This window comes from Aspergillus pseudonomiae, assembly GCF_009193645.1.
Source record: "Aspergillus pseudonomiae strain CBS 119388 unplaced genomic scaffold BDV37scaffold_87, whole genome shotgun sequence".
Lineage (NCBI taxonomy): Eukaryota > Fungi > Ascomycota > Eurotiomycetes > Eurotiales > Aspergillaceae > Aspergillus > Aspergillus pseudonomiae.
This window is the reverse complement of record NW_022476079.1, coordinates 1-14,061: the sequence shown is the minus strand read 5'-3', so window position 1 is coordinate 14,061 and position 14,061 is coordinate 1. Positions and strand designations below refer to the sequence as shown.

The following is a 14,061-nucleotide window of genomic DNA, read 5'->3' as shown; positions in this document are numbered from 1 at the left end:
TTTTCACGATGCCCCGATAGCGGGTCAGGATGGAATGTGCGAGTCAGAGCGCTCAGCCAAGGGCACATGGGGCAATGCCCGTTCCACCAGTCCTCGTTTTCCATGAGATGATTCCGTCGCGTAATCCCAGTCTTGTCATAGTTTTAGTCTCAATAAACTTATTAGTGGCTTCTTTAGCTTCTCTATTTAACCAACCAACCAGAAATAAGGTACGGGTCAGTCGGATGTAGCGGTGGTACAGAAATTAAAGAAAAAAAAAAAAAAGATAAAAAAAAAGAATGGATGGAGTCCAGTCAACCTATGGAGTACGGACTAGCCAGTCTGACTAGTACTGTGTAGGACGGAGTACAGGAAATCATCTCAGCGCTGGACGATCACCGCGCAGTAATCACCCTGCAAGGTGTCCGGTCGATGATCATTCCCCTCCACCTGAGAGTTCAGACTGAGATTGAACTCTTATACCATGCACTTCGATCGGAAGTAAAAATAAATAAGGAGACCTCTTTCTCCCTCCCCCCACCACATTCTCTGGAATCAACCACCCAAAGTGAAACGTGGTGAATTACACAATCAGGATTTGGTCTGTGCGGCCCTGAACTTATCAGTTTTAGTACCGGAAGGCCGATCGCCGCAAAATCTTTGGTGGGGAACAAGTCAGCGCATTGCGAATTTCTACCTCTCATCCAAGTCACACCATCATCTTTTCATCATCTCACCTCCATCGCCTCCCTGCCGTTTCCCGAAGAGAGTCAGATTGTTCGCTATTTAATAGATTCCGCGTCGTTGTCGGTGCTCTTGGTTGTTGCGAGAGCCTCCGTCCCTGAACCACGACGCATCCTCAACAACACACGCGCCAAGGCCTGGTCAGCTCCGTCGAGGTCAACCACATCTCTCCCTCTCCCCTTCCCCCGACTCCCATTCCCCTGTATGGACTGCGGGAGTACTGGTACGGCTGCGGGCATTGACCCCAAAATTCTGGATAACTGGCAAACCGACGCTGCTTTTTCGATCCCCCCCTGGGAACATCCGTCATACGAGCAACCGCTAGAGTGGGACAACAGCCAAGACTCGACCCAGGACGATGCTGATATCGTCGAGTTGAATTCCCTTCCGGGGTCCCTGGCGAAAAACCATTCCAATGCCGCCTATCTAGATCAATCCTGTCGTTTCCACAGTGGTGAGAACAGGTGCGGTTTCCCCTGACCTTCTTGTCCCGTGTATCAAGCTGATGGGGATCACCCTGATAGCAAGACGACCTCACCGGAGAAATTTAGTATCCACGATGGACCGATCGAGGGCACCGTCAGCGGCACCGTCAGTCCGAGAACCTTGCCATCCTCGGCCGACGATAACTTCCAGCTGGATGAGTCATGGCCACATTTTCCACTGTTCAACGCCATGACGGCCGGAATCCCCATGGATGCACCGCCGCTCCTCTATCCCTACAGCAAAGAACCCGCCGCCTCGACGAACACCGTCATTGTCGATGATGTAGGGGAGCTCCCGCAGGGGCATGGGCTGTCGGACATCCCACCGGAGCACTTTTTGGCGTTTCAGAGCATGCCCCAGCCCTTCACCTTCAATGCTCCGGACGTTTGGACGGAGCCTTCTACTAACCCTTCCCCCGAGAGCATGGCGAATCAAACAACCCCAGCTACGATTCCCCTGGGATCGGAACTGCCAAACAAGGAAATGAACATGGTCCGCGATTTTCAGACCCCGTTGAGGTCCCTCGAATCGCGCTGGCTCGACAGTCTGGAATCCCAGCTTCCCTCGAACATGACCTCGCCGGCCTCACTGTCAACTATCCCGCCGGGCCCGGGATTTTTCAAAGAAGAAAAACTGGGACAGGATGGCTTTCAGTACAAGTCGGAGAGTTCGTCGGTGTCCGGCGACCTTTCTGCTGGTGTATACGAATGTTCCTATTCTGCGACGAGCGACGATGCCCCGGCATTCGCTGATCGACAGCTGGACGAAGAAGGACCTTGGAAGGGCGCTCAGAAGGATGAGCCTGAGATGGCACAGCCCCTTCCGAGCGCGACGGCGTTTATGGTGAGTGAGACGCCATCAGAGTCATTCTTTGTTGCGGTCCCATCACGGTCTCGGGCATCATCGTCGGCAGCACAACGGTCGACTGTTCGGCCACAGGCGCTCGCACTGCAGTCTGCGGCGACTGTTCGGAAACGTAAACAGCGCGGCTCGAACCATTCTTTGGACCTCGGTCAGCCCAAGCCCCTGCAGATTGTTCAAGAGGATGGTCAGGGCGGATCCATCGCTTCCGCGGACTTCGTCTCCCCGCCACGCGGGGCGCGCCGTAAAGGACCTCTGAGCATGGTCGGTCGGGCAAACGCTGGATTGCGCAGGAAGAACAAGGATACCTGCGTGCAGTGTCGTCTGAACAAGCGAAAGGTATGCTTCCCCGGGGATCACCCTTTTGACTCGTAGCGAGTACTAATGAGATCGGAACAGTGTGACGGAAACGCTCCATGCGATGCTTGTCGTCCTACGCTCCACGAGCAACCGTGTGCACGGGCTTGCTTTGCAAACATTGTGGAGTATGGAACATGTAACTATGTCTGTATGTAGACTCTCCATTTGTTGCCATTTTGGTCATCTACTAACAAACCTAGCTCAACGGGCCGTCAACCACCCTACATTGGATAGGACAGGCCGCGTTCGGATGGATATTCCGGTCGAGTTCGACTTGAACGATCTCATCTCGTTCCTCGGTGAACGGCAAGGACGATTCAACATCCGCGCTAGTCAAGCCTGGGGTTCTCTATATGTTCTTGACCTGGGAGAAACTTACAAATTCCTGAGGAGCCTGAGCGATTACAATGGCAACTCTCGGTCGAACTTCCTCGAGTTCATCGACCGACGGATCGTCGAATCGAAAGATAAGTCGAAGAACTGGCTGACCTGTGTCAAAGATTGTGACCCAATGAACAATTTCTATGTGAGTATCCCAACCGTCTCATTACGTGAACGAGATTGCTGACGATCTTGCACCGCAGACTTTACTCTCACGTTGGAACAACATGCCCAGTCGTGCGAGCTATAGTTTTGTTCCTCTCCACTCAGGAGCCCAGGAAAGGCCAATGGATATCCATAATGCGGACGATCGACGTGAGATTCTCCTAGCGGCGCAGCTTTCCCGCATTGTGTGCCGGATGCTGGAGGTTGAAGGGTTCCGGAAGTTGGAACGAGACTTCTACAACATCAAATGGAAGCAGATCTCCCAGGAGACGCACCTGCGTTTCTTGAACGAGCTAGGAAATATTCTCCTCACACTCCGCTGGCGGGTGTCCTGGTGGAAGCGCCTTGGAGATGGTGGCCAAGAGCCCGACCCGAGCAAGCAGCACTATGTGGATCGTGTCGACCTGCTCTGTCGGATTCTCTATGTGTATTACACCTGCGTGTTGGCTAAGCTTCCTTCCTGGTGCGCCGCCGAAGTTCCCAAGGGGGTGTGGTCGACCTACGCCGACACCGAGAATGCGGTCTGGGATGACTTCCCAGTCGACCCTACCGATGATGGATTCCAGCGATGGATCGACCGAGGCAAGGAGCTGGTCGAACAGGCGGGTGCCCCGAATGGTACCTCTAAGATCGCCCATTAGAAGCGACAAAAAAACCCTAAAAAGGCGAAATCAGCGGTGGACTGGAACGGAAACAAGATTTGAGATACCCTTTACAGCGTCTTTTCTATTCGATTAACATATTTTTTTTTCTTGCTTTTTCTTTTGCTTAATTTCCTTTCCCGTCGTCGTCTCAGGTTTATGATTTACGATGATTCGGTGGTTTTTATCTTGGGCTACGATTTGATAGATCGCGTGTACGTATGTGCCTACAGATAGTACATACTTTCCTTCCCATGAAATACATAGCAGATAGACATAGACTCTAGACTGTCCGGTCCGGTTCAACACAGGTCCCCTTCTGCATGCAGCATACGACTTCAATCACAGTGTTCAACAGGGTATCTATAAATATCATTACTCGTATCGCTATAGTATACTATCGAACAACCCATCATCCTCATACTAAATCTCACAAAACCAATGCATGTCGAAGAAAAAAAAAAAAAAGACATGTCCAGGAATTGCGAAAAAGAGATCCACCACACCAGACACAACACAACTTATTTCCCACCCTTATTCCCATTCCCACTCTCTTTCTTCTTATCCTTCTTCCCTCCAGCCAGCAGCTCCAAATGCCCGGCCTTCTGCGCAAGATTCCGCTCCGTCTTCGAAATCAACCCGGCCGTAAGTTTCTTCAAAGCAAAAAATCAGCAAATCCTGCCCTAGCACCCCAAAAGCAAAAAGCAACACAAGGAAAGGAAAAAGAAAAAAAAAAAAGAAAAGACAAACCTTCGTCATCTTCTGCTGCTTAATCAACGACTGCTTCTTCGGCGCAATCTGCCTCGGACCAGGCTTTGGGCCCAGAGCACGTGGCCTAATTCACTCACTCTCATCAGCCTCTGCGCAACAAGATATTATATCATATCTTCCCGGGAATGCGTCCCAGCTACTCGGGATTCCATGCGATAGAGGAAAAAAAAAAAAAAAGGGGATTCCAGAGTTAGATTTGTAGCGTACCGTTTCGGGCCCGTGCCGGCCTTCTTTTTCAGGGAGCCTTGCACCATTATTTCGTTTTTGTTTCTGTTGGATGGAATGGAGGAGGAAGTGTATGCCGTGGATTGGGAATGTACTGCCTGCAGCACCTTTTGGGGGGGAGAGAGAGAGTGCGTTTGGTTTTGTTTGGGGTTGTTTTTTTGCGAGTTTTTTTGGTTGCGGTTGGAGATGGGGTGGAAAATCCTTATCGGGGTCTTTATCTGTCACGTGAGGGGTTTTTCTTTTGGGGGTATGGGATGATGGGTTTGAGGTGCGGGTATTATTATGGCTTGTTTGAAATGGAGGTTCTGGGTGGAAAGGATTTTGTTTACTGTTGAGTGATTGGATTTTGTAGTTGGATAGTTTATGTACTATACTCTACTCTACTTGACCGCACGGAGTTGAACTACGGAAAGTTGAGTGCCGAAAACATGTGCCATTAGAAACTAAATGCTAAATCATGTCCATGGAAAGAATACATGAGAAGTTCATTACATGAAGAGAAGGTATCACGTGAGTCGAGCGAACGACTCGAGAAGTGGGGCGTGTTTATGGTCTGAGAAAACACACCTGGGTGAGGTGCAACGAAGAGCTGATATTACTATCTGCTAGAAGGCAAGCCTTCGGAGAATAAAAAAGGATGGGGAATTCTTGTGTACAAGAAGACTGGGCCGGTCTACCCGGATCGCCAGGCGCTTAGAAAGCGAGGACAGCAAGAACACCAGCAGCGGCGGCACCGAAGCTGATAGCGTTGCGGTCAGCACCGCTGGTGAACAGAGGAACACCAGGGGTGGTGCTGGAGGCAGTGCCAGAGGGAGCGGCGGTGCTGCGCAGGGTGGTGGGGAGGTAGGGGGTGTTGGTGGGAGAGACGACAGGGATGCTAACGCTGCCAGTGCCCCAGGAGTGAGACTGAGCAGGGGGGATGACAGGAGCGCTGGTCGAAGCGGTAGGAGCGACGGTGGCGGGAGCGGTCTCGGTCTCAGGGCAGATAGTCGTGGTGATCTCATAGGTCACGTAAGAGGTGGCAGAAGAAGAAGGAGCATCGGTGTTGGCAGCGGTCGAGGTGGGAACCTCGGGAGCAGCAGAGGAAGAGGAAGAAGAAGCGCCGCCGTTAGGGTTGGAGATACCGAACTGGGTGGAGTACTGGTACTGGCCAGTTCCCTCAACGACCAGGAGGAGACCGTAGTGGGTGACATCGGCCTCAAGGCTGGTGCTGGGAGTCCATTCGAACTTGCCGGTGTTGGGGATCTGCTCGGCAATAGTCTCGAGGGTCTGCATGTTGGTGCTCTCGCCACGGAGAAGGACCAGAGAGACGGTACCCTCGGTGGTCGGGCCCCAGGTGATGGAGTAGGGCTTGCCCACGGGCACGGCCTCGTTCAGACCGGGAGTGTAGATGGGGTTGCCAGTGGGACCCTGGTTGTAGTCAGGGGCGGTGTGGGCAGTAGCCAGAGCCGCGAGGGCAGTGAAAGCACCGAAGATGGAGAAACGCATTTTTGCTTTCTTTATTTCAATTGGTCCGATATCGACGCGAAAAAAATAGAGATAATCTCGAGATGGTATGCGAGAGCTGGAAAGCTGGGAAGCTGTAAATCAAGGAGTGACTGGAGTGGGAGGTAGTGTCTGAGACAAAAGAATGACTGGTGTGCGAAAAGAACGACAACACTGAGAGAAGGAAAAGAAGAAAAGAAAGGACGAGAGGAGGGGAGAGGGGGCAATAAAAAAGGTTTCCAGAGGAGTGTCACTGCAGCTAAGCCTTAGGGTGGCCTTGTCACTGACCCCCTTGGGAGGTGGAATCTTGTCTCTTCTTGCGGCTCATTTCACCAACAGTGGGGCCATAAGAAATGAAATCAAGATGGAGTACAGGACTCTCCGTCCAATCCTAACGGGCGCGTGCCTGGCATTCGTTGAGACATCCTAAATTGTGGAATGCTGGACGCTAACCTCGCCATCCTCCAGACGTCCAGGCTCCTGAAAGGATGTTACCTCACTGGACTCGGGGCCCTCTGACTGGCTTGTCGCAATTTTAGTGACTGCTAGCTCGACAGATCCTGGAGAAACCAACAAGAACTTTGTGAACAGGCCTGAACTCTGGGAAAGTCCCTGATGCTCATGATTGGCGGATCATTGGTTCAGTGTCCAGCAATTAGCTGGCACTAACAATAGGAGACTTCACGAAAGCGCATCAAAGAGGGGCCGAAATTGTACTGTAGGAGGGCCCCTCGTCTCGTGGATCCTTTGCCATTTTGGTTAGGGTCGTTAGTATCAAAAGCTAAGGACTAACGGTGCCGAGCTTATGAAGTATATCCCAGCCCTCGTTCTGCACCCTTGCATGGCCGTGGGGAGGCGTTGGTGCAGTGGGATATCGTAGAATTTTCTTTTCCTCGTTTTAATCCAGAGTCAGGAATGTGGCATGTCAAGCCATCCGAGAAAGATGTGGAGGTTGTTTCGTCGAGGAATGAACCAGCATAATTCTGATCGACAGAGTGAAGGGAGGACAAGAAAAAAAAAAAAAAATACAACGCGGGGGGGCGTGATTAATTTTCTTGGCCCTCAGGCACCCAACAATGGGCGCCATGACTTCAGCCTCCCGTAGATACAGTACGACGGAGTACAGACTACATACAGGCGACATACCGCGCACATACATACAGCAAGTACCCTGTACCTTGCCCTCATCCCTGTCTCATTCTAACTTCCGGAAAATGTCCGAACTTCCACTTTCACACTCCATCAAATACGCAGTACGATGTCCACCAGTTCATCCTCGACGTCTTTCGATTTCTTGTTGCCAGGATTTTCTCCTTTTCAGGTCGACTCATTACCACTGCCTTTGTCTTCTTCACAGGAATTGTTTTCTCTCTTTTTCCGACATCAACAAGATGAGATGGGCGCCACCAGGCGGTGTCGGTCATCTTTTAGCCGCCAGAGACTGAGATTTTTAATTTTAATTGCCGGAGTAATCAAACTAAGTATCTCGTGTCCACTCTCCAGAGGGGAGAGACAGAAATAATAATAATAATTATAGTAATAACAATGATTATGAACAGTGGATAATTTTACTGTCCCCCACCCACACAATGCAATGCGCGGTCACGACATTCACCCACACACGGTCGCTGATCGAATCGTCTCAGAAACCTTTTTGTTTGAGACTCAAAAAGGTCCCCTGACTCTGATCCTGATCCTTGCGATAAGCCGATCCTGATCATCACAACGGATCCCCGCAAACAGAGAAGATCGCAACTTGGGATAAACGTATGAAGTCATCCCGTGTCTTTTCTCGGGAGGGATGTTCGTTGGCTTTGTCGCTCATTTCTTGTTCCTGACTTTGTCGGTGGAGCCGGCCGACGGATTCTTCTGCCACTAGAAACGTCGGAACGGGGCTGACATTTTGATTACAGTTTTGATTACGGTGCACCAGGGAAATTACCCAATGGCTCAAAGACCAACCATGTCAGGTACAGATCCAACTCTGTGGAAAAGAAAAAAGAAAAATCTCCGATGGAAATCGCCGCAACCCAGACTCCGGGGCCAAGCCCAGGCATCGAGCCCTGTGACTCAGGTCGGCCCAATCCGAAGGACTGGCAGATGTCCATTGTCGCTGCAAAGTGCTACAGTGTCACTGACCATGTGCCATAGACTGCAGTGGCGTCCGAGACTAGTGCAGGTGTCTCGGATGCTGATTGCTGAGCCCAGGCTGCCTATCTACTGGCTAGTTCTGCCTAACCCATGGTTCAGCCGGGGTGGAGTTCGCCGGGACTAAAATTAACATAAACAAAGTCTGGTGGTACGAGAGCCAAGCATGGCCTGCTTGAGTTGGATTTACCCAATGTCTTGACTTGCACTGCCCACCAGCTATCTTTAGCCAGAATAAGAAATCCATGGCTGGTGAATAGAGTATTCGGTGGTGAATTGCTGGTAGATTGACTATACTGTCTTGTGCACAGCCGTATACCGAAAAAGGTACTTGCACTTTTCCCTTTGCAAATAGCGGTCAACACTGGACCCAACACATCCGAAAGCACACTGAACTACCGAAGATGGCATTTGTGCTTTCGAGGCGGACGATGCAACCTTACAAATGTTCACTTTCAGCTCCTCCAGAAACGAGTGTGCTGATTGGTCGTTCCTCGCTTTGATATGGTCTAGATGCGGTACTACTCGTGAATGATGAGACAAGTCCGGGAACTATTGAAATTGGTTTCTTGGATGGAATGGGGATATATTATAGTGGAGGGGCGGTTCCTAATCTTGTACCCTGGGCGCGGATAAACGGTACCTTTCGGGGAACCCGCCAATGTCTCAGAGGTATCTACTGCACCCAGGTAACTGTCTTGGTTTGCAACCATTCATCGTATGCGGCGGGTCCTCCGAACCGGCCATACCCGCTGCTTTTCCATCCACCGTGTGGCAAGACTGGTTCGTCGTGCACGGTGAGGGAGTTGATATGGACAGCCCTAAACGCTCATCAGCAAGTGCCACGATAAACTCATGCGAGGGGTACTCACCCAGACTCAATCTGCTTGGCCACCCGTAGTCCCCGGAAGAGATTGTCTGTGAAAACTGCCGATGTGAGGCCGTATTCGGTGTCATTGGCCAGCGCCACCGCCTCTTCTTCAGTGTCGACGACCATGAGGGAAACGGTAGGGCCGAATGATTCTGCAGAATAGAGGTCCATATCCTTGGTGACATTGCCCACGATCACAGGCCGCAGGCTATTACCGGACTCCTCAGAGGGATTGCGCTCTCCATAAACAAGGTCGGCACCCTTCGAAAGCGCATCAGACACTAAGTGCTTGTTTTTTTTTACTGCAGCAGATGCCACAAGAACCGGTGCCGGTGTATGTTTCCCGAACACGGTCTCGGATGCATCCGCCAGCAGGGTGCGGAATCGGTCAGCGATGGACCGCTGCACGACGATGCGCTCGGTGGACATGCAGATTTGACCGGACTAAAATCGTGTCAACGACACTAGTGACGACCATCAGATAAAGTGTACTTACATGCATGAATGCCCCAAGACTACAAGACATGGCGGCCCTCTCCAGGTTGGCATCGTCCAATACAATAGCTGATGCCTTGCCGCCCAGTTCGAGGACGACGGGCTTCACATATTTACCGGCAGTGGATGCGATGATAGATCCTACTTGGGTGCTGCCGGTAAAGCTGATTTTGCGAACGGCTGGATGGGCAATAAGAGCAGTGGTCACAGGCGCTGCGTCAGCGGGTCGGTGGTAGACTACATTGAGACATCCTGCGGGAAGACCAGCTTCCCTGAAGATATCGCCAATAGCCCAGAAACACTTGGGGGAGAGTTCGGAGCCCTTTAAAACTGCTGTATTGCCTGCGGCAAGTGGAAGCGCGATGGCGCGGGTCCCAAGTATATAGGGAGCGTTCCTGAATGCAGATGGTTAGTAACGACCAAACTTATCTCTGTGCTGATTGATGCTTTGCGTCTACGGTGGGAAGTACATACCATGGCGCAATTCCCAAGACCACCCCGTAAGGCTCTTTGAAGACCATCGCACATTCGCCCTCTTCGGATACCGATGGGACTGAGCCCTCGATGGATGGAATTCGTGCAGCGAAGTCCTTGATGAATCTGGCGCCCATCTCGAATGTCTTCTCCACGAACATTCTGCCCGCGCCCGTCTCCTCCATTTGATACTTGATCAATTCCTCCCTTCGGGAAAGCATAATGTCTGCCGCCTTCGTGAGGATATCCCTACGATCGTACGGCTTTGTCTTGCTCCACGCCGGGAAGGCTGCCTTCGCTGCCTCCACCGCACGGTTGACATCGTCAACGGACGCACTGGCACAGCGGTCAATGACTTCACCCGTCGCCGGGTTGTGCACATCGAAGATAGTCTCCGTCACGACCGAGTCATTGTTAATGATCAGCGGGATTACCCCTTTGCTGTTCGTACCGTTTGCAGACATCCTTTTGATTTTTTTACTCTCCCCTTGCTGAATCAGCAGCACCCGTGAAAAGGAATCGAACTATTCTTAGTCAAGTGAACGGCTTTCTATAACGGAGCCAAGGTAGGGCCGCGAGGGGAGAGGTGTGTTATATTTAAAGGGGGAAAAGGACGGGAGAGCAAAGAATGGTCCCAGACCGACGGCGCAACCCAAAAAGACAGTTCCCAATAAGCATGGCCGTTGGAGACACTTATGCATCGACTAAAGTGAGGGGAGAGAATTTCGGTAACTTTCCCGGCAGTGGAGCCGAACCTGTACAACTTCCGGTCAAGGGAGACGACGATCTGGAGCCTTCTTTGGGGCTCGTTGTGGGTGTTACGGTCTTCTCATTCGCTCCTGGGAGTGGTACGCTTTGCAGCCCAATCGAGGTTTGGGGAGTTTGTCTTTACCCCGGAACGTGATGGTCGCATCTTGTCTTTGTTCGTTGCGTCTTTTCTTGCAAATAAGATTAACTAGGGGGGCAGGACGACAACAAATCAACTTCACTCTCGGGGATGGTCGTGGTTGCTGGTGCGGGACAACCATGTCAACACCATCAACACGCTGTCCGACTCTGACTCGTTTCTTTTTGTTCCGATACCATTGATATCGGCGCTGCTGGCCAGGATGATGTTCGAGGCACGTCACTAACCTCCAACATGCATCATGGGCGACTTGCATTGGAATGCGGACGCGGTGGGGTTGGACACAGCAATCAAGGGCCAATCACAACCTGCTGTCACTACATGATTCATTGTGCCCAATTTGCCGCCATGCTGCTCCGCGCGGTCTTCTGTAAGGTACCCCAACCTGCCGTACACCGTAAACCCCTAAATCCGTGAGAGCGAGTTGGGGTCCTTGTGAGTTCTGTTGGTCGCTACCGTAAAGGCTTATTCCGTAAAACCGAGGTGGGTCTTCCAGACCAATACTCCATACCGTTGGCAATAAGATGATCTCCTGAAGTGGTTTCTGATATATTGACGCCCCTGGACTCGGGACTCGGGCCCTCTCACGGAAAACTGAAAGGATGGCAGGTGATCGACGCGATCTCGTGATTTCACCCGAAAGTAGCTGCAGCGTCCAATCTACCTTATTTTATGTAACTATCTCTTCTGCCTACATCGTGTTTGAATCACTCCCCACTGGCTAGGAAAAGCGACCAGGATATTGCGAGGGTCTTCAAAGTTTTAATGTCTTCCAGAAAGAGAACAGAGCAAAAAATCCCTCATCTGCTTCGGCCATCTCCAGCTGCCATGTCTTGGCCCAATAATTGATCGCAATGAAAACTTAATCTGAAAAAGATTGAATTTTGACAACTTCCCTAGTTGACATAACCGTGGATCCGCCCTGCATCGATTCTTCGAAACTTCGTCGGGGACCTTCATTGCACGCGATATATCCGCCCGAAGCTTGGAAATCCGTCTCCCGATGAATCGGGCTTCAGAACAAAAGTTTGTTTCCGTATTCCCATGGCTTCGGTGGTCTCGATTCCGATATGCAATGATCTCTGTCTTCCGGGTTGGGAGTGACGAAGGATCCACATCACATAATCAACAAAAAATCATATGAAAAAAAAAAAAACCGAAATCTGTCTGTTGCTTGCTTCTATGCTAAGTAGAGATAGAGAGGGGATGCCATAGACCAGTAAGTGGATATCGTTGGATTATATTGTGCAAAAGATCAGAAAGCCCAAACACCCGCCATGCATGCTTCTAGACGAGCAAAAGCCCCGTCAACACTCTCGAAAAGAAATAAAGAAAAAGAGGAACAAAGAATAGAAAAAGAAAAAAAAGGAGGTAATCATCTAGTCCCTTACGCCAGCCATGCCTTTTGATTCCTGAATGCTTTCCTTGCCGTGGCGCATCATAATTTGCTTCCCAGATAAGCTTTCTCGACCGATTAGCAATTATTGGTCAATCACTTCCCAGCCCAGATCTTCGTCTCCGACGTCGACGCCGCCGAATTGCTCATGACCATATCCGCAAAGGGGCATGCCGAGATCGTGGAAGGCGCAATGCTGGGGGCTATACTGCTGTGCACACTGGAGCGATCGTCGTCGCTTGAGCTGGCGGACGTGCTGCTGCTGTCGCCCAGGATCTTCTTGTCGCCGAGGAATCCCTCCCGCTCGTCCAGGGTCATTTGCGACATCTCATCGGCATATTCTTCGCCGTCGCGGATCCGCCACTTGGCGATGAGGTCGTTCTGGATCCAGATGATTTTGCCGATGGCGCGGACGAGGGCCACCTTGCGCTGCAGCTGCAGGCGCGGGTGCGACATCAGCGCTTCGGTGAAGATGTCTTGGATGAAGCCCAGACAGGCGCCCATGTGGATGTATTCGATGTTGAGAGGGTGCATGCGTTCTTGTGCGGCGTGCATCAAGCTGATCAATCACCACCGTTAGATCCCGAGATCGACACCAACGTGCAATGGTCACGTAAGAGGAAACTCACCCAACTTTATTCAGATACCGCCAGAACTCCGTCTGGGTGGGATCCGAGCAGAGCTTCGTCAAGTACCACCGGAGGAACATCTTCCGGCGCAAGATCTGCGGACTCTCCTCACTGTAGAACTCTTCGATCGGTCTCTCGTCGGCCGTATCCCGGGTGTGGAAGGCCCGGGCCGTGATATCCTGCTCCAGGAGTTTCTTGTAGACGATGTTGACGACGGCGGGGATGAGGGCTTTGATGTACTTGGAGCCGGTTGTCAGGGCTTCGATGTCAGCTGATGGCGATGACCGCGTTAGCATCCGTTTACGACCAGTGATTATCCACGAGAGATAACATCCACAGTAGAGCATACCAGAATTGAAGTCCAGGAAGTCCTGGAGATAGTTGATGCGGGCCTCGAGCCGGGTGTAGAGTGCCTTTCGGTCGACATGTTTTATGGGCCGACTGGAGTCGAAGTATAGTCCTTCCATCTTGGCTTGCTTGGAGTAGAGTAGGGGGGAGAGATGAAGGATGCAAATTGTTTCCTGTTGGAAGGATTGAACTAAGAAGCAGGAGAGATCTTAGTTACGAACACCTGGGGTTATCTTGGAGTTATAGATGGGAAAGATAGAAGGATGGTAGAAGAATCTAAGAAACGATGATGACTCAAGACCTGGCCGGAGACGTGAGGTATTGCATGATTATATAGATCTATGGAGACCTTGGCTCACAGGATTGAAATAATAAAATAATAATAATTAAGGGTTTAATAATAAAAATAATTAAATGGAAATAATTAATGAGCCCAAAGCCAGGACAAGGAAAGCATACTATCAATCCACACGGAAGCCTTCCATGGTATCCAATGCCGAAGAAAAAAAAAAAAAAAACCGCTCACAGGCAGATCATTTCACCCTAAGAATGAAAGAAAAGGGCAGAAAAAGCCAAAAATACTGATAAATTCAACTCCATTACGAGGCGCATTTGTCAGGCCAGAGAAAAGAAAAGGATCCCGAAACCTGGCGATATTACCTACCGAGGATAACAGGCTTTTTTTTTTTTTTTTT

The 14,061-nt window shown here is 50.9% G+C and overlaps 6 protein-coding genes across 6 annotated transcripts; 2 read left to right on the top strand and 4 right to left on the bottom strand.

Moving 5' to 3' along the window:
• Nucleotide 1: 1 nt before the first annotated feature.
• On the top strand, nt 2–276 carry BDV37DRAFT_259069 (uncharacterized protein). The gene has a single exon (XM_032083101.1). The coding sequence runs from the start codon at nt 30–32 to the stop codon at nt 228–230; it is 201 nt and encodes a 66-aa protein (XP_031937219.1). The 5' UTR covers nt 2–29; the 3' UTR covers nt 231–276.
• On the top strand, nt 273–4,009 carry BDV37DRAFT_259068 (uncharacterized protein). The gene is made up of 5 exons (XM_032083100.1): nt 273–1,187; nt 1,248–2,409; nt 2,470–2,578; nt 2,631–2,956; nt 3,015–4,009. The coding sequence occupies exons 1-5, from the start codon at nt 928–930 to the stop codon at nt 3,615–3,617; spliced, it is 2,460 nt and encodes an 819-aa protein (XP_031937218.1). The 5' UTR covers nt 273–927; the 3' UTR covers nt 3,618–4,009.
• Nucleotides 4,010–4,080: 71 nt separating this feature from the next.
• Nucleotides 4,081–4,745, bottom strand: BDV37DRAFT_259065 (DUF2462 domain-containing protein). The gene is made up of 3 exons (XM_032083099.1): nt 4,596–4,745; nt 4,368–4,452; nt 4,081–4,270 (listed from the first exon to the last, which is right to left on the bottom strand). The coding sequence occupies exons 1-3, from the start codon at nt 4,640–4,642 to the stop codon at nt 4,139–4,141; spliced, it is 264 nt and encodes an 87-aa protein (XP_031937217.1). The 5' UTR covers nt 4,643–4,745; the 3' UTR covers nt 4,081–4,138.
• Nucleotides 4,746–5,020: 275 nt separating this feature from the next.
• BDV37DRAFT_217406 (GPI anchored serine-threonine rich protein) lies at nt 5,021–6,612 on the bottom strand. The gene has a single exon (XM_032080103.1). It carries the CDS (start codon nt 6,099–6,101, stop codon nt 5,307–5,309), a length of 795 nt encoding a protein of 264 aa, XP_031937216.1. The 5' UTR covers nt 6,102–6,612; the 3' UTR covers nt 5,021–5,306.
• A 2,085-nt stretch (nt 6,613–8,697) lies between these two features.
• Nucleotides 8,698–10,727, bottom strand: BDV37DRAFT_217980 (aldehyde dehydrogenase). The gene is made up of 4 exons (XM_032080105.1): nt 10,087–10,727; nt 9,614–10,007; nt 9,119–9,561; nt 8,698–9,067 (listed from the first exon to the last, which is right to left on the bottom strand). The coding sequence occupies exons 1-4, from the start codon at nt 10,548–10,550 to the stop codon at nt 8,923–8,925; spliced, it is 1,446 nt and encodes a 481-aa protein (XP_031937215.1). The 5' UTR covers nt 10,551–10,727; the 3' UTR covers nt 8,698–8,922.
• A 1,492-nt stretch (nt 10,728–12,219) lies between these two features.
• On the bottom strand, nt 12,220–13,882 carry BDV37DRAFT_217409 (protoglobin family protein). The gene is made up of 3 exons (XM_032080104.1): nt 13,368–13,882; nt 13,019–13,289; nt 12,220–12,948 (listed from the first exon to the last, which is right to left on the bottom strand). The coding sequence occupies exons 1-3, from the start codon at nt 13,483–13,485 to the stop codon at nt 12,486–12,488; spliced, it is 852 nt and encodes a 283-aa protein (XP_031937214.1). The 5' UTR covers nt 13,486–13,882; the 3' UTR covers nt 12,220–12,485.
• Nucleotides 13,883–14,061: the final 179 nt, after the last annotated feature.